General features: G+C 39.5%; 1 protein-coding gene across 4 annotated transcripts in view; it reads left to right on the top strand.

Moving 5' to 3' along the window:
- LOC144818736 (uncharacterized) overlaps positions 1-18,560 on the top strand; it is a 224,650-nt gene that overhangs the window by 195,457 nt on the left and 10,633 nt on the right. For all 4 annotated transcript variants that reach the window (XM_078676434.1, XM_078676432.1, XM_078676433.1 and 1 more), the window contains one exon: positions 15,008-15,118. In XM_078676434.1, the coding sequence (XP_078532560.1) occupies positions 15,008-15,118 (111 nt within the window). The remainder of the gene's footprint in view (positions 1-15,007; positions 15,119-18,560) is intronic.

Raw genomic sequence — 18,560 nt, forward strand, 5'->3', positions numbered from 1 at the left:
CTGGTAAAGAAAGCAGGATTTTTCTGATGATGCTCAAAACACAAAGAAGGTGTAAATCAGATTTCTAATGTAAGGTTAAAAAGACAGCTGATTATCAAAGATGATATGTAGGTTGCAAGCCTGGTGAGCCTCAGCGGGAAGCGGTCTGAGAGAATCCAACCACCTCTCTGAGGTCCAAAAGGACGGATTTCTAAAGATAAGGACCTCCATCTTGTCTGCATTGAGGATCAAGGAATTGTCTTTCGTTCAACTGGACACTTCCCCAATGCAGGTTTTAAATGAGGTCGACTTAAAGGAGAGCCTTGTGGCACTCCTGTAGTAATGGATTTAAATGAAGACTGGAAATTGGCCAGGCACATTGCCTTTGTGTGATTGGGTCAAAAAAGAGGAAAACCAACTATTCCTCTGACACCAATGTCTTCAAGCCACTAGCGAGATGTCATTAAACACAGTGTAAAAGGCAGCAGGCAAATCATGCTGAATCAAAGAAACAGCGTCACCTGCTTCCAAAATCATTTGAATATCGTTTGTGGCTTTCACAAGAACCGTTTCAGTGCTGACGTTTTTCTAGAACCTGGTTTGCCGATGATTTAGGAAAGAGTGGTCTACTAAGTAGGAGGAAAATGTAACTTTTGCAGTCAGAGGGAGTAGGGAAAAACAGTCAATATTTTGACAAAATGGAGAGTTGCGCCTTACGTGTTTTTTTAGTTTTTTTTTTAGAACCGGGATGATGAAGGCCAATAAGCAGGAGCTGTAAGTTTTGGGACAATCATTGCGCTTACTTTTTGACAAGGATCTTGTGGCGAGCCCAAAGAAGATGTAACTTTGCCCACACCACCTGATTAGAAGGGGCTAGGCTCAAAGAACGCCAGTAGGGTGAAGCAGTTCATAAAAGAGCAGGTGGACATAGGCAGGGAGGACACAGTATATAGAAATCAACATCAGTTTATTAAGTAGTAACAGGCACATGCATCAAAGCCTTTTACGATCGCAAACAGTGCGATTCGCAAAAATCGGCTGTTTGCGATCGCAAAATTGTCTTTTGCGATGCATCATGGGTCAAGGCCCTCGCAATTTGAGAATTCGCAATTAATTGCGAGTTCTCAAATTGCGATTGCATTTAAGGAATCGCAAAATGCGATTCCTTAAATGCAATGCATGAAAGTAAAAAAATCAGCGATTTCGCTATTTGGGGGAGCAAATTACCATGAAGCTGAACTTCATGGTAATTTGCAAAAACTTTGATAAATGCACTTTTGTGCATTTTTCAAAGTTTCATGTTGCGCACACACATGCCCGTAGGGCATGTGTGTGGGCAACATATGTGCACGGATCAATTTCAGGGGTGCAACAGGGTGTCCTTTTGACACCCTGGCAGCCTTGAAATTGCATTCTCAATTTGCGATTCTCTAATTGAGATTCGCAAATTGAGAATGTCTTCCCATTCATTCCATTGGGCCTATAGGCCCATAGGAATGAATGAGGAGGTATTCCTTAATTGCGACTCGCAATTTGCGAGTCGCAATTAAGGAATGTTTAGAAATCGCTATTTTTTAAGCGATTTCTACATGCAAAGGCTTTTGCGATTCCTTAATTGTGATTCCTTAAAAATCGCAATTAAGGGATCGCAAAAGCCAACAATGATGCATGTGCATGTAAGAGCTTATCTTGAAACAATTCCTGTCTTGGTTGAATACAGGAGGCAGCTGTAGTCAGGAAGGCCAAACTATGAAATAGTTCCCACCCACTTCTTTGGTGGGATTTTTGGAATGGCGGATATGGCTTTGAAAAAAATTTGCTTCAGCCTTCCAGACTAAGTTTTTATACAAATGCTTTCTGACATATAAATGGAGAAATCTTCTACATTATAATTTGCATCCACTTTCTCTCCATATGTGTAAAACACTGTTTAGCAGAGACTAAGGGCTTGATTACGATGACGGCGGTCATGGGACCGATGTCGCGTTTCCAGCGGTCCAACCACTCGATTTTGATATGTGCAGTGAGACCGCTGCCACCGCCATCATTTCAGCTAATGCTGAGGGAGAGGCAGAGGCGACCCATGGAGCCGGTGCAGACATTTTTCTCACCATGCAAATGATGACCTAGCTTTTCACCATCCTTTCCCTGGCAGGGTCACCGCCATGGGAGAGTCTGCAGAAAGGCAGGTCATGAGAGGAAAATTGCCTCCACGGCAAATGTGCCCTTTTGAAAGGTAAATGGTACTCCTGTTTTTATCTCTAATACCTTTGGCTTGGGTGCGCGCACTGTTTTGATTGCACAATGTAATGCAAGGAAGCAGTGCGCCTGACTGGTTGGATGCAGTGTAGCATGGCCGGGATTGGCGTCAGACTCCTTATCAGAGCAGAAGCGTACTGCCGCCATGACTCTGCCGCCCACACACCACCCGCTCCATGGTAAAGTCATAATATGGTGGGCAGAATGTCGCGGGCTTGGCAGCATTTTCCAAACTGCCGCGGGTGGGCTGTCGGTAAAACCGCCAAAGTCGTAATCGGACCTTAAGTCTTCAGTAAACTATTGGGCTAGAAGGTTTAGAAGAAAGTGCTTTCCTGGTTTAGTAGCATCAAGAATTAACGTAGGACTAGATATTTCTGAAATATTGGCCCAGTCATTATGGTTCAGGTTTGACCAATGATGTTGAAAAGTGTCTGGGTGATCACCAACGAATTTTATATGAGGGCTGAATTAAGAAGCATATGATCTTATGGTCGGAACAGGCCAGCTGTTCTCAATTTATGGAAAAGAGTAAAACACCAAAGCAATAGTATGGCACACAAGGTGTGTAGATCCAGTCAATAATCCGCCCAAATTCAGCAGTTGGCAGATATTTAGCAATTCCTGGGCCTCAGAATCTTGGAGTCGTCAGTAGGAAGGTTAAATTCGCCCAGCAGAATTAAGTAGTTGGTGTTAAGCATACAGGCAGAAAGCATTTTCAGAGAATGAGACAAAATTATTGTAGATCAGGATACTTTTTTTTTTTTTTTAAATCTTTTTATTGAACAAAAACACATATAAACAGTGACCGAAATGCAGAGACCACAATCGCAAGATTCCAACATTGACTTCTAGGCGTTATACAGTACTTGAAAGATAGGAAAAAGTCCAGGCCTAAGAACTCTCCAGGTCCACAATCGTTGGCTCCAGTGCAGGGGGTTCACAGATATCCCCCCTTTATGCATTCTATGCGCTCCATATCCTGATCCATTTCTGGGGTCGCCCCCTCGAGACATACACAGACTTCTCCCGAAACATGCACCAATCTAGATCTTCCATCCATTTCCCAACCCTGGGTGCCCGAGCCGCCCCCCAAAGCTGCGCAATGTTGCGTTTGGCAATTGCACACGCTAGAGTCACCCACACCCTACCAAGATCAGAATACTTTTAAAAGTGGTTGACAGATCTAAATTTATTTCCAGGGGTAAACACTTAGCGTCCTGAATCATGACCACAGAATAGGTGGGCACAATCTAATGTGATCTATAATTATAAGCAACTCTTCCCCCTTTTGATTACACAATCAATGTGTTTAATTACAAAGTCGGTGTCATTTCAGGGACAGAATCTGGTTTGAGCCAGGTTTCAGTAGTGAAAAGTAATTCTTTGTCATGATCGATGTTTAGGTGATGTACCTCTACTACCTCTACATAATGTTTCTCTAAAGAGAGCCAATTTAAAAGCAGCGCTTTAGTGGCTTGGGACTTGAGGGGAGGGGTGAAATTATTGAGCTTTGTGTCACTTTTAAATCAATATGTTTCAAATTAAGGCAGGGCAGAGAAGAATGTATTACAGCCATATCTGAAGGTTCCATTAATCTAAGAAGGGCAGATTGGAAGCCAAGAGAGTCTCACTATGTTTTGTTCCTAGATGGAGGAACTGGCAGCTTATCTAGCCTTAAGTTTGGTCGGGCGCAGACAGTCTTGCCTTTGGCACTCCATGAGCTTATTTAAAGGTTTTTAAAATTAATTGATTACATAGAGTAGTATAGAAATAGATTTTATAATTGAGATTGACTACTCTGTTATGTTGTAGTGTTATTTTTTGTACCAAGGTCCAGGCTTTTAAGATGTGCATGTTTGTGATTTTAATTGAGAATTTTATTTAATTAAATAAGCAATAAAATATAGGTTCGGGTTAAGTATTCAGGGTTCTGTTTACGTGGTGCTGATATGGTTTCTTGAATCGTTTTTGCACTAACTGCACTAAATAGTCTTAATACTGCAAATTATGAATCACCTAGCATCTGACTTTAATCATATCTGACCAACACACCCAAGTCCCTATACAGTGCAACAGAGACAGGTACATAGGCCGAACTGTGCAACTCTGTGGGGATCTGGGTTAACCAAACAAAGTAATGGTCCAGCAAGTGTTCTCACATATAGATCTACCCCTACACATAGGTGTAACTCTCCACTTTTTTTCTGTTCTCAATTTCTGTGTAGAGATTTGCAAGTAGGTTAGACTTAGAAGTCTCCAAGTCATTAAATGAGGAGGTGGAAACCCCTAAGACTGAATTTACAAGTGTAAAGTTACTATAAGTATCTCTCCTTCTGTTAGTGGAGATATCCACCACTGGAGTGAAGATCTCACTATAGGAAAATTTCACAGAAGTTTTATTTATGGTTAAAAAAAATAGAAATATTTCAAAGGTAAACGTATAAATGTGTTTTAAATAATTACTAACTATATATATATTATATATATATATATATATATATATATATCCAGATGTCATTCTTTTTTTACATTTTTCATAGGAGGAGAAATGCTGCATACACCTACATGTGCTGATGAAGTGCTTTTATAGTGCAGTTTAGCCTTGTTCACAGGAACACATGATGTAGTGTATTATCGTCACTAATTAATGTGAATAATCTATATAAATAAAAATGTAAATGTTCGTTTGTTCAAAATCGTGAATCTCTGAAAGTTCTTCACCGATTGCTTTGAAATTTTGCCACAACGTTGGATTCGAATACGCAAGTGTCGAATACGCGAGTGTTTTTCATCAAAAGACCGAACAGACACATAAAAATGTCAATGTTCGTTTGTTCAAAATCTTAAATCTCCGAAAGTTCTTCACCGATTGCTTTGAAATTTTGACACAACGTTGGATGCGAATACGCGCGTGTGCAGTACGGGCGTGTTTTTAATCGAAAGGTCGAACAGACCCTATCGATTTGGTTTCTGCGTAACAACACCAAGGGACGCATAGAGACAATAGTCTACATATATTAGGATGGACAGTTGGTGTCAGGATGGCAGACGGGGAAGTGGGTGGAGGGAGGGGGAAGGAGTTGGTTCACTTTGCAACATTAAGAAAGGTTCAAAATTGTAAATCGCCGAAAGTTCTTCACCGATTGCTTTGAAATTTTGACACAACTTTGGATTTGAATACTCGCGTGTTTTTATATAGCCAACGTTGGATTCAAATACGCGCATGTCGAATACGCGCGTTTTAATCGAAAGCCCGAACAGACACATAAAAATGCCAATGTTCAATTGTTCAAAATCTTAAATCTCCGAAAGTTCTTCACTGATTTCTTTGAAATTTTGACACAACGTTGGGTTCGATTAAGCGCGTGTTTATATATACACAATGTTGGATTTGAATTGGCGCGTGTCCAATACACGCGTGTTTTTAATCAAAAGGCCGAACAGACCCTATCGATTTGGTTGCTGCGCAGCAACTAGAAGGGGCGTATAGAGACAATAATCTACATATATTAGGATGGTCAGTTGGTGTCAGGAAGGCAGACCGGGAAGTGGGTGGATGGAGGGGGAGGAGTTGGTTTGCTTTGCAACATTAGCGCGTGTTTATATATACACAACGTTGGATTCGAATACGCGCGTGTACAATACGCGCGTGTTTTTATTCGAAAGGCCGAACAGACCCTATCGATTTGCTTGCTGCACAACAACTACAAGGGACGCATAGAGACAATAGTCACAAAAACATTTTGTATATCCACAAGTATTGTGAAATTAAACATATTAGAAACATGCGCTTACTCTTTTCTTTCTCTTCCATTTAACCAGACTGAGCCACAGCAAAGCGTGGCCGGGTACAGCTAGTTATATATATTGGTTTTAAATGTAGAACAAAGTCAAAAATGGTACATTAATAACTTAATTGTGAATTAAATATTTAATTAGTTTAATTGTATTACATTTAAAATTATTAAGATTTATTTGTAAAAATCCCAATTACGGTAAAATGTTTATATGTATTTATGATATAGTAAAAATTACCACAATTTATTTACGGAATTTATTTAAATACATTTAGATATTTAAAAAAAAGAAAGGTACATCTATTTTTAATTTAACAAAGTGATAAAAGTATTTTGAAATAAAATAATATGTAATTTTTATATATACATAAAATGTTTAAACATAAAATTAAATGTATATACATTTTGAAAAAGTTTTTGCGCTAACTGCACTAAATAGTCTTAATACTGCAAATTATGAATCACCTAGCATCTGACTTTAATCATATCTGACCAACATACTTAAGTCCCTATACAGTGCAACAGATACAGGTACATAGGCCCAACTGTGCAACTCTGTGGGGATCTGGGTTAACCAAACAAAGTAATGGTCCAGCAAGTGTTCTCACATATAGATCTACCCCTACACATAGGTGTAACTCTCCACTTTTTTTCTGTTCTCAATTTCTGAGTAGATATTTGCAAGTAGGTGTAGACTTAGAAGTCTCCAAGTCATCAAATGAGGAGGTGGAAACTCCTAAGACTGAATTTACAAGTGTAAAGTTACTATAAGTATCTCTCCTTCTGTTAGTGGAGATCTCCGCCACTGGAGTGAAGATCTCACCATAGGAAAATATAGGGAAATTTCACAGAAGTTTTATTTATGGTTAAGAAAAAAATAGAAATATTTCAAAGGTTCAAAGGTAAATGTATAAATGTGTTTTAAATAAATACTAACTATATATATATATATATATATATATATATATATCTCCAGATGCCATTCTTTTTTTCAATTTTTCATAGGAGAAGAAATGCTGCATACACCTACATGTGCTGATGAAGTGCTTTTATAGTGCAGTTTAGCCTTGTTCACAGGAACACATGATGTAGTGTATTATCGTCACTAATTAATGTGAATAATCTATATAAATAAAAAATGTAAATGTTCGTTTGTTCAAAATCGTAAATCTCCGAAAGTTCTTCACCGATTGCTTTGAAATTTTGACACAACGTTGGATTCGAATACGCGCCTGTTTTTATATACACAACGTTGGATTCGAATACGCGTGCCGAATACGCGCGTGTTTTTAATCGAAAGCCCGAACAGACACATAAAAATGTCAATGTTCGTTTGTTCAAAATCTTAAATCTCCGAAAGTTCTTTACCGATTGCTTTGAAATTTTGACACAACGTTGGATTCGATTAAGCACGTGTTTATATATACACAACGTTGGATGCGAATAGTTTTATTTATGGTTAAGAAAAAAATAGAAATATTTCAAAGGTTCAAAGGTAAATGTATAAATGTGTTTTAAATAATTACTAACTATATATATATATATATCTCCAGATGCCATTCTTTTTTTCAATTTTTCATAGGAGAAGAAATGCTGCATACACCTACATGTGCTGATGAAGTGCTTTTATAGTGCAGTTTAGCCTTGTTCACAGGAACACATGATGTAGTGTATTATCGTCACTAATTAATGTGAATAATCTATATAAATAAAAAATGTAAATGTTCGTTTGTTCAAAATCGTAAATCTCCGAAAGTTCTTCACAGATTGCTTTGAAATTTTGACACAACGTTGGATTCGAATACGCGCGTGTTTTTATATACACAACGTTGGATTCGAATACGCGTGTCGAATACGCGCGTGTTTTTAATCGAAAGCCCGAACAGACACATAAAAATGTCAATGTTCGTTTGTTCAAAATCTTAAATCTCCGAAAGTTCTTTACCGATTGCTTTGAAATTTTGACACAACGTTGGATTCGATTAAGCACGTGTTTATATATACTCAACGTTGGATGCGAATACGCGCGTGTGCAGTACGGGCGTGTTTTTAATCGAAAGGTCGAACAGACCCTATCGATTTGGTTTCTGCGCAACAACACCAAGGGACGCATAGAGACAATAGTCTACATATATTAGGATGGACAGTTGGTGTCAGGATGGCAGACCGGGAAGTGGGTGGAGGGAGGGGGGAGGGGTTGGTTCACTTTGCAACATTAAGAAAGGTTCAAAATCGTAAATCACCAAAAGTTCTTCACCGATTGCTTTGAAATTTTGACAACGTTGGATTTGAATACGCGCGTGTTTTTATATACACAACGTTGGATTCGAATACGCACGTGTTTTAATCGAAAGCCCGAACAGACACATAAAAATGCCAATGTTCAATTGTTCAAAATCTTAAATCTCCGAAAACTCTTCACTGACTGCTTTGAAATTTTGACGCAACGTTGGATTCGATTAAGCGCGTGTTTATATATACACAACGTTGGATTTGAATAAGCGTGTGTCCAATACACGTGTGTTTTTAATCAAAGGCCGAATAGATCCTATCGATTTGGTTGCTGCGCAACAACTAGAAGGGACGCATAGAGACAATAGTCTACATATATTAGGATGGACAGTTGGTGTCAGGATGGCAGACCGGGAAGTGGGTGGAGGGAGGGGGGAGGAGTTGGTTAACTTTGCAACATTAAGAAAGGACGCATAGAGACAATAGTCTACATATATTAGGATGGACAGTTGGTGTCAAGAAGGCAGACCGGGAAGTGGGTGGAGGGAGGGGGGAAGAGTTGGTTCGCTTTGCAACATTAGCGCGTGTTTATATATACACAACGTTGGATTCGAATACGCGCATGAACAATCCGCGCGTGTTTTTATTCGAAAGGCCGAACAGACCCTATCGATTTGCTTGCTGCGCAACAACTACAAGGGACGCATAGAGACAATAGTCACAAAAACATATTGTATACTCACAAGTATTGTGAAATTAAACATATTAGAAACGTGCGCTTACTCTTTTCTTTCTCTTCCATTTAACCAGAGTGAGCCACAGCAAAGCCTGGACGGGTACAGCTAGTTATACATATATTGGTTTCAAATGTAGAGCAAAGTAAAAAAAATTACAACATTAATATCTTAATTGTGAATTAAATATTTAATTAGTTTAATTGTGTTACATTTAAAATAATTAAAATTTATTTTTTAAAATCCCAACTACAGTAAAATGTTTATATGTATTTATTATATAGTAAAAATTACCACAATTTATTTACGGAATTTATTTAAATAAATTTAGATATTTAAAAAAAAGAAAGATACATCTATTTTTAATTTAAGAAGTGATAAAAGTATTTTGTAATAAAATAATGTGTAATTTTTATATACACATTAAATGTTTAAACATAAAATTAAATGTATATACATTTTGAAAAAGTTGAAATAGACTGATTTATTTTAACAGAATTTCCTATGGGTTTTATTTTAAGTCCATTATTTTCTATTGGAGAGTTTTGCAGTACCATGTGTGGTGCTTTACATATTCCAAGTGTGAGCTGGAGTACATTTACAGATGTTTTGGGGCCTTTTAGAATTGCAGTTTCTTAATAGGAATGAGCTTACTCTTTTTTATGTGGGTGTCTGTCCCTATTTCCCTCCTTAGCCCTTCCTAAAACCCTCCTTACTCCTCCCTAAATTCCACCTACTTAGTTGTAAGCATTTCCCATTTTACAGCTACTCACCCGTCTTTCCCACATTTACTACAAAAACATATACATACGTCTGCGGATATCTCTGCAGTCGGGTGGAGATCTCAGCACATAAAGATAGGTAGTACTACTAAACTTACTGGAAAATGTAGTTTGAGAATAGGGCCTCCAAGTGTTGTAGCTCTTGAATACATGTTAAAGTCAAGGTGGTGGTGAACATCTTTTATAGCCTTAGAGACCACCATAGCGGGCTCTCTGGGCATTAAAACCCCGCTCTAGCGTTAAAGGCCAAGCTAAAGGCTCTAAGGCTATTGAAACATTCTGCCCCTTGAAGGCAGAATGCTCTAATCTGTAACACAAAGGTCTCATAGAGCCCGAGGGCATATCAACATCTGTAAACAAACATTGGAATGTTGGAGCTCGAGGCTTCTACCAGCCATTAGAAACCCAGAGCACTCCATTGTTTTGAATGGGGCTCCCAACATTCCAAAGTTCTAATATGATCAGTTTGCTGAATGTTTAAACGATTATTACACTCTCTAATTCCTTCACCATAGTTTTCACTGGCAAACAACGAAGAGATCACAGGAGTTCCTGTAATAACGGAGCCTCAAAAATACTTCTATTATTCTTGTAAAAACTATTAGCAATGCTTAATTTGTCAAATAAAACAAACCTGCATAGGCCCAAAATTTTTATAGAAGTCTGCTGCCAGTGCTGCTTAACTTTGACGTTGCAAAGTCTTCATTCCACTTCATACCTCTTTTTTCCACTTCATTCCTCTTTTTTCCACCACACTACACTTCCTGGCTCTTTATCTCAATGTTGAAGGTTCTTTTTCATCCCTGCTGTCTCCATTTGCCTCTATTTTCCGACTTACTTTCCTTATTTTTCTGCCTTTCTCTTCCTTGCTCCGGATCAAAGTCTGATCATGAAAAATAAGTTATTTTGTAGGGGATTTCCATGTATAGTCATAAGCACTTGAATAGTCCAACCCATGTGCCGGGACCCCGGAGCACCTCTTTAGAAATATCTTCTCAAGTGGATATTTTCGTCTTTCTTCAGGAAGGCCTGCAAAGACACTTAAGAGCTGGAAATGACAATATTGCAGCCTACAATGGCCACAACTTCATTTTGAAGTGAAAAGATAGCCAGTATACTATGTTTTGTGCAATTGTTTATGGTGTTTAACACACAGAAACGTCCCTTCACAAAACTCCTTTTTTCATGACAGAGATGAAAGGACTAGACGTTGTGCCTTTAAGAAAACTCCAGAGACCACCAGTATCGCATGATGCACAGCCAGTGGCAGTTACTTCAGTTCTTTTTGAAGGCGATGAGAAGTGAATGCCTATTCTGTATAATGGATATGTCTGTCTTTTCCACCGGGGAGGAGGGGGGTTGCTTATGACGTATCATGGAAATACTTCAAAAACAAAGAGGAGAGTTAGGAGTCTTAAGTGGCCATCTTTGTCCCGAGCTACTTATTGATAAACAAAAGAAGACGGCCAGCAGTAGCTTACTGTCTGACGTTTGTGATAAAGTGGCACCTCATAGGTTTGTTAATAAACCCCTCACACACCAACCTGGTTGGTGTCATGCTTCATCATTGGGTTCCAGCCAGGCAGCCGAATGCTACCTGACTGTGCTGCAACACCTGGTTTACAGTGGAGCGGGTTGTTTTTTGAGGTGGTGTGATGTGTCAACTATGTGTGTGAATTTACTATTAAAAATACCTCCAGTGTACTACCATTTATTTTTATTCTTGGAGCCCTGGGGTATGATTAAAATAACAACAGAGAGTGGACAGTATATTCCAGTTACTATGTGTAGCTGCGAATAATGTCAGTTGGTCGACATGTTTCAGCCCTATGAAAAAATGGGCGGGCTTTCTTCAGGACCTCTCCAAAAAGTGAACATAAGTGCAGGAATTAGTGAGTGGTAAAAAATTACCACGTGTATGGCATATTAACACTCGCGCTAAGGAGTGTATGTCATGCTTAGAGGACTGCCCGTTTAGTGTCCTCTAAAAATGTGTAATACCTGTAAGGCAAAATACAGATTTAAAACAATTACATTCATTGTAATACCAAAAGGTATCTATTATCACCAGTGCTAGCTGTTGATATCCAGTGACCAAACACATTCATGCTGTGGATATCGACTGTACTGGTAGTAAATGGTAGGTGCAGCGTAATTATCACTGAGTCAGACTACGTGGTGTCTATTTGAGACATAACGTGCCGTGCACACTGACAGACAAACATACACATGCTTAATTGTATAAAGATAAAAGGTTCATGCTTGTGTCTAGTGGTATCCATTTTCAACGTGGAATACAATGTGTGCCTATACCTATATGTACAGACAATTGTGCTGGTCCTTTGTATTATGGCCAGGAAAGTATGTGGTTTAAAATGTCCCCATGAAAGCATGTGCAAACTGTCATACTGCATGCATCTGTAAAAAGAAAATAATCACACACGTAATTACATATGTTCAGTGATCGATTTTCTAATCTTGTCCCGGGGTGTGGGGGAGTAACGGAGGGGTAAAGTTGCCTCCTAGTAACAATCTCTATAAAAGGAGAAAAGGGGGTTAAGGCCGATTCAAGAGGAGAGGCAAATTGCGATGAAAAGCCATTATTTCAATCAGTGACAATGCGGCGGTAAAAACCGCCGTCCATCAAGGCAGAGTCTTACTTGTGCATTGAAACGCTCCCGCTGTATAACCTGTTAGGCTTCCCCGTGGCAAGGCTGGTAAGCGCTGGCTGCCGGTCGGGTGTTATATTCAGCAATCGCTTCCGTGTTTGCCGAAAACGTCATCACGCAGAGGGTGTGTGACGCGGGGCGGCACTGAAACACTAGAGTGGCCGAACGTGCCGTTCCCAGCGTGATGGAACCTGCGTTGGTTATTCATGCTCCAAAAGTGTGATCTCCACCGGGTGGTGGACGAACATGGCGGATGCCCGATGGGGGGTATGATTATGATTTGTTTATCAATAAGTATCATGGAAATACCCCTACTAGAGAACTGGAGTTACAGGTAAGAAACTATTCCTTCTCTTGTAGGGGATTTCCATGTATAGTCTTAAGCACTTGAATAGACTAGCAAGAGTAAAAATTCAAGGAAGTGATAGCCACAAGAAAGCTGTCTTCAAGACAGATGCTGATGAGTAGCCTTATGAATGGGTTCAAAGCGCTAATGCAAGAGCCCTCACTTCCGCCCGCAGGGTAAGCGAAATACAGGCACTTTGCTGTCAAGAACCATGCACAGTTGTCAATACATCTAAAGTGGTTATGAGGACTCATCCGAAATTCCTCCCTAAGGTAATTTCCGATGTCCATGTGAACCAAACTATTTTCTTGCCTACTTTTTCCCAGCATCCATCTTCTCCAGCGGAGAGATCGCTTCATGCCCTGGATGTAAGAAGGGCTTTAAAATTCTATCTGGACAAAACTAAGGATATAAGGAGAGCAGATTAGTTATTTGTAAACTATGGCTTTCTCCGTACAGGTCTAGCGACTTCTAAAAAAATCCATTTCCAGATGGATTGTCTCTTGTATTTGACTCTGTTACCAAAAAGCTAACAAATCCCTTGCTGGTAAGCCTAGTGCTCACTCTACCAGAGGAAAGGCAGCTACTGCGGCCTTGCTTTGTTATATTCCTATTTCGGAGACTTGTAAGGCTGCTACCTGGAAGTCAGTCCATACATTCACAAGACACTACTGCCTGAACTCTTATGCCAAGGCAGATGCTCAAGTAGGACAGGCTTCTCTTCGGAACCTCTTTGCTTAAACTTGCAGTTCAATTCTCTGTCTCTTCCACTGCGTCTGTTTATAGGGGTGGGCTTGCTAGTCCATTCAATTGCTTTAGACTATATATGGAAATCCCCTACAAGAGAAGGAATAGTTTCTTACCTGTAACTCCAGTTCTCTAGTAGGGGTATTTCCATGACAAGTCATAAGCAACCCTCCCTCCTCCCCGGTGGAATAGACAGACATATCCATTATAAAGAATAAGCATTCACTTCTCATCGCCTTCCAAAAGAACTGAAGTAACTGCCACTGGCTGTGCATCATGCGATACTGGTGGTCTCTGGAGTTTTCTTAAAGGCACAGCGTCTAGTTTAATGGCAGCTTATGGGGCTACTCTGTCCCATCCTTTTATCTCTATCATGAACAAAGGAGCTTTGTGAAGGGGAGTTTTCTGTGTGTTAAACACCATAACAAATTGCACAAAACATAGTATACTGGCTATCTTTTTCACTTCAAGATGAAGTTTTTGCCATTGTAGCCTATTTAGTTAGGCTGCATTATTGTCTTTTCCATCTCTTAAGTGTCTTGGCAGGCCTTCCTGAAGAAAGACGAAAAATATCCACTTAAGAAGATATATCTAAAGAGGTGCACCGGGGTCCCGGCACGTGGGCGGGACTATTCAAGTGCATATGACTTATCATGGAAATACCCCTACAAGAGAACTGGAGTTACAGGTAAGAAATTATTCCTTCTGATCCATAGAAATGAGTACCATTGCCCACCCATAGCATTCACTGGCACAAATCAAGCATTGGCTATTAAACCTAATGACATTTGTAGCATTGTGTTTCTGCCTTACTTTTCTAGTCCACCTAGAGATCTACCAAAGTGTGCAGGTGTAGGGGTCAGTGAAGCAGTCTAATCAGGATTTGTCAAACAAAGCAGATCAATGCCACTAAAAGGTGCTAGGCAACCAAATCAAATAAGCCAAGGACAAATTCTCATATATCTGCAAAGACTTATTGAAGTACATGTCCTGGATGAGTCCAATTCTCCTTTAAGCTACTCCTTTATGTCTGGTAGCATTGTAGGTGTCAGAATAGATGGACACATGCTGGTATTTTTGGTTACCTTTATTTTTTATATTTTTTATTGTCCTCATTTGATGTTTCTCTTCTTTCTTGTTTTTCCTCTTTTAATGTCATTGATTATTCTCTTCCAATTGTACTGCTCTCTTTACTTTTTTCAACAGTGTCCATAAAAATACAATTAGTGGTCTAAGATAAGCATTTGATCTAACTTATTAATATAAATATGCATTAAATACCTCCACTTGCATGCAAAGTAGGTGTTTGCAAAGGTAAAGGAAAAAAAGAATAAACCATGCTCGAAAATGAAGACAGTCAAAATGGATAAGAGTGTATTGTGGAAGGAACTCCACACTATAGGTATGCTAGATTCACAGACTGTGGGAAACATTTATTAATTATCTGTTTCATCTCATACAGAACACATTTTTAAAACACCAGTCACGTCATTCTTTATCAAAGAAGAGGAACAAGAATATTCTATGGGCAATAGCAGCATTGAAAGAAGAGAATTCATCAGTAGTCGCACAGGTGAGCTTAGAGTGCTTTGTTACGTAAACTTCTATAAATATAAGTATTTGTAAGTCATGTGGGTACAAGTTCTAAAAGATATTTGTGGACTATTTAGCATGCCCTATTTAGCTCAGACATATTTCATATGCATGTTTTTATCCAGTAGCCTGTGTCCTTCGTGTTCAAACCTGGTTGCATATTGTGGTTATTACAAAAAAAATTGTAATATGGGCACAGGGAACCCCTACATTTTTACACCCCAACAAGACTCCTGAACCATATGCCCACAGTGATGAATCGAAAATGGTGTTAAACCTCAATTTAATGAGGCAATGTTTCCCAACGCAAGGCACAACACAACAAATCAAGAATACAGTTAATTAAGTATGAACAGACTTAATAAGTGAATTCTAGGGCAGAATTCTAAAATTTAGAGATATTTATTACAACAATTCAAGGGTTACAATACAGAAATATAAAGGTACAGATGCAAACGTTATTGCCAGGAAGGTTCTCAGTAATAGCGCAATACAGAATATAATGTAAAGTCATAGTATTCTACGTCTCAAATGAGTAGCAAAATCAGTAAGAATTCAGACAGCATCTGTAGTATCATCGAAAGTAGTCTGACTCACTGCCAAATTTGAGGATTTATAAAGGAAATCTTCTCATAGGAACACATGTAAAGTGCAAACTTATCATGGTGTAAACAAATAAACACAATTTCAGCAAATCCTGGCACACAACATTAGAGTCATACTGTGGTAAGACTCTAAGCTACTACTGAATACTCATTCAGCTAGAGGGGCTGAAATCACGGAGAGATGGCAAAACAAACTAGTTACAAAACAACACTGAACTATTGTGAATGAATGCAATACAACGAGCTAGCGAAAGAGACCTTGAGCAATTAGAGGGGGAAAGCCAGATGATTTTATGTATGGCTTGTAAACAGGTCCCTTAACAGTGTTACTTAGGGCAAGTAACTGATGTCATCTCGGATTGTGTTGTCTGCTTCTTTGCTGTATTCTAAATTCCCAATATCATTCTGAAGGAGCATTTTTCATGGGGCTTAGACTTTATTCCTAGAGATGTGTTAAGGATTGTGTTATCTAGAACTTGTATATAGTGCAACTGCCACTAGTGGCAAATTTTCCGGAGCAATTACAGATGGCTTTACCTCAGACAGTATGCAAAGGATGAGGTCTCACCTGAAAAACAACAGAATTGAACCTATGCCGCGACTGCTGGAAATAGATGTTAGTCATGGACCCACATGGCGATGTGTGTTTTTGTTACTTAAGTTCCGGTTATGACTTAAATTTGTGCGATAAATGTGCTCTCATGCACCCAAAGATGGTCAAGGGAGAAGAGGCAAAACTCTATGCTGCCATACAGAAGAGGTCGCGTTCGAAATATAAGTTCTGCTAACACTCGAAGTCATTCAAGAATCCAGTCCTGCATGAAGTCCCATTGTTGCTTGAAATCTTAGTATTGAGTTTAGACGGGGTGTACCCAAAAAAAAAAACTCATGGACCTGGGTCGCTAAGTACAGTACAGGGAAAATGGTCCGAGTTTGCGCAATTACTTGTAACTATTCTGTCTTATTACATAAACACGTTCACCACATATATGTATCATTATTCATTATTAAACAAAGTGAACAATAAAGCTTGCAATATTCAAAATATGATTGTATTTATTTTTACACTCGTGTAGATTGTGAATTACTGCATCACAGAGGTAACTTTTTATCTTCAAAGTATATAAGAGTAATTTTCAAATCATCACAGCGATGGTGCTCTCAGTGAAGGAAGGAAGGGATGTGATCAGGTTTGTGAGGGACTGGGTAAAGGTGGTGTGACATTGATAGCATCACATTAAAATCAGTAGGCCTTTACACTTAAGCTAGTACACATGTTCCCTAATCACATCACACATAGGCTAGACAAATCCATTGTATTGAGTCCTATGGTGTGCTGGGTTGGTGTAGTCTACGTTTCGACCCCTATAAATATGGAAGGGTTATTCTTGCCTCATGTTGGGGTCTTCATCAGGATAGATACAAAACATGAGCACATTAATGTAACGGTCGGCGCCTGAACCGTCACTGCGTGGGCTAACATGGGCTCCTAAAGGTTTTGGGCAATGCTCCTGTGGTCGAGCATACTCTTGCACCTATTTCACGTATTTGGGCCAGTGGAAGACGGTTTCTTTGTTCAGTGCGAGCCTAGCACCATTCTGATCAGTTGCCAGCGTTTACTCAGTCGTCCATATTTATAGGGGTCGAAACGTATACTACACCAACCCAGCACACCATAGGACTCAATACAATGGATTTGTCTATCCTATGTGTGATGTGATTAGGGAACATGTGTACTAGCTTAAGTGTAAAGGCCTACTGATTTTAATATGATGCTATCAATGTCACACCACCTTTACCCAGTCCCTCACAAACCTGATCACATCCCTTCCTTCCTTCACTGAGAGCACCATCGCTGTGATGATTTGAAAATTACGCTTATATACTTTGAAGATAAAAAGTTACCTCTGTGATGCAGTAATTCACAATCTACACGAGTGTAAAAATAAATACAATCATATTTTGAATATTGCAAGCTTTATTGTTCACTTTGTTTAATAATGAATAATGATACATATATGTGGTGAACGTGTTTATGTAATAAGACAGAATAGTTACAAGTAATTGCGCAAACTCGGACCATTTTCCCTGTATTGAAATCTTAGTAAGCAGGAGTCAAAAACGTGCTATAAGTGCCAGAAAGCTTAGCAGGACTTGATGCAATCCCACCACTCAAAATGAGGTGAGAAGACCTGAGTGCATCAGTGGAAAGATCATACCCAATAAGTGCCTTCGGACTCTGGTCCAGTTTTGCACCTTGTCCCGGTGCAACACCCCTCCTCTCAACTTACCCAGGTTGTTATCAACCCTGCAGCTAAAAGTGGCCTTCAAAGAGACCACACTGCAACTCTATCAGACACTTTTGGCTCCCTCTGGGCCGCTTTTGGGTCCCTGGGGGTTCCATTTGCACTTCCTTAGGCAGGCCCTTCTTTTGCCAACTATCCCCTCGAATCCCATTCCCAGACCTTTTACTGATGTCAGCTCAGATTTCCACCCTGGATCCTGCGTCCATTACAGCTGCTATCATGCCGGCTTTATTGCCGATTCAATCGGCACCAGATCCTACTCTGATATTGATCTCTGACCTGAACCATTGTTGGCCTGCTCCAGGTCTATGTACAGCCTACAAGACTACTAAAGAGCAACTGCTCAATATGTAATCAGACTTTATGCCTGAGCGCCAGAGTATGCCAGATGTTCCCCACAACATCAATGACAAGGAAGCAGACAACCTCTATCCCCATGACATGTTCTGTCTGGATTTACTCAATGCTAGTGAACTAGATACATCTCCAAACAATAAGCTGGACTTGCCAG

This window comes from Lissotriton helveticus, chromosome 2_1, assembly GCF_964261635.1.
Source record: "Lissotriton helveticus chromosome 2_1, aLisHel1.1, whole genome shotgun sequence".
Classification (NCBI taxonomy): Eukaryota; Metazoa; Chordata; class Amphibia; order Caudata; family Salamandridae; genus Lissotriton; species Lissotriton helveticus.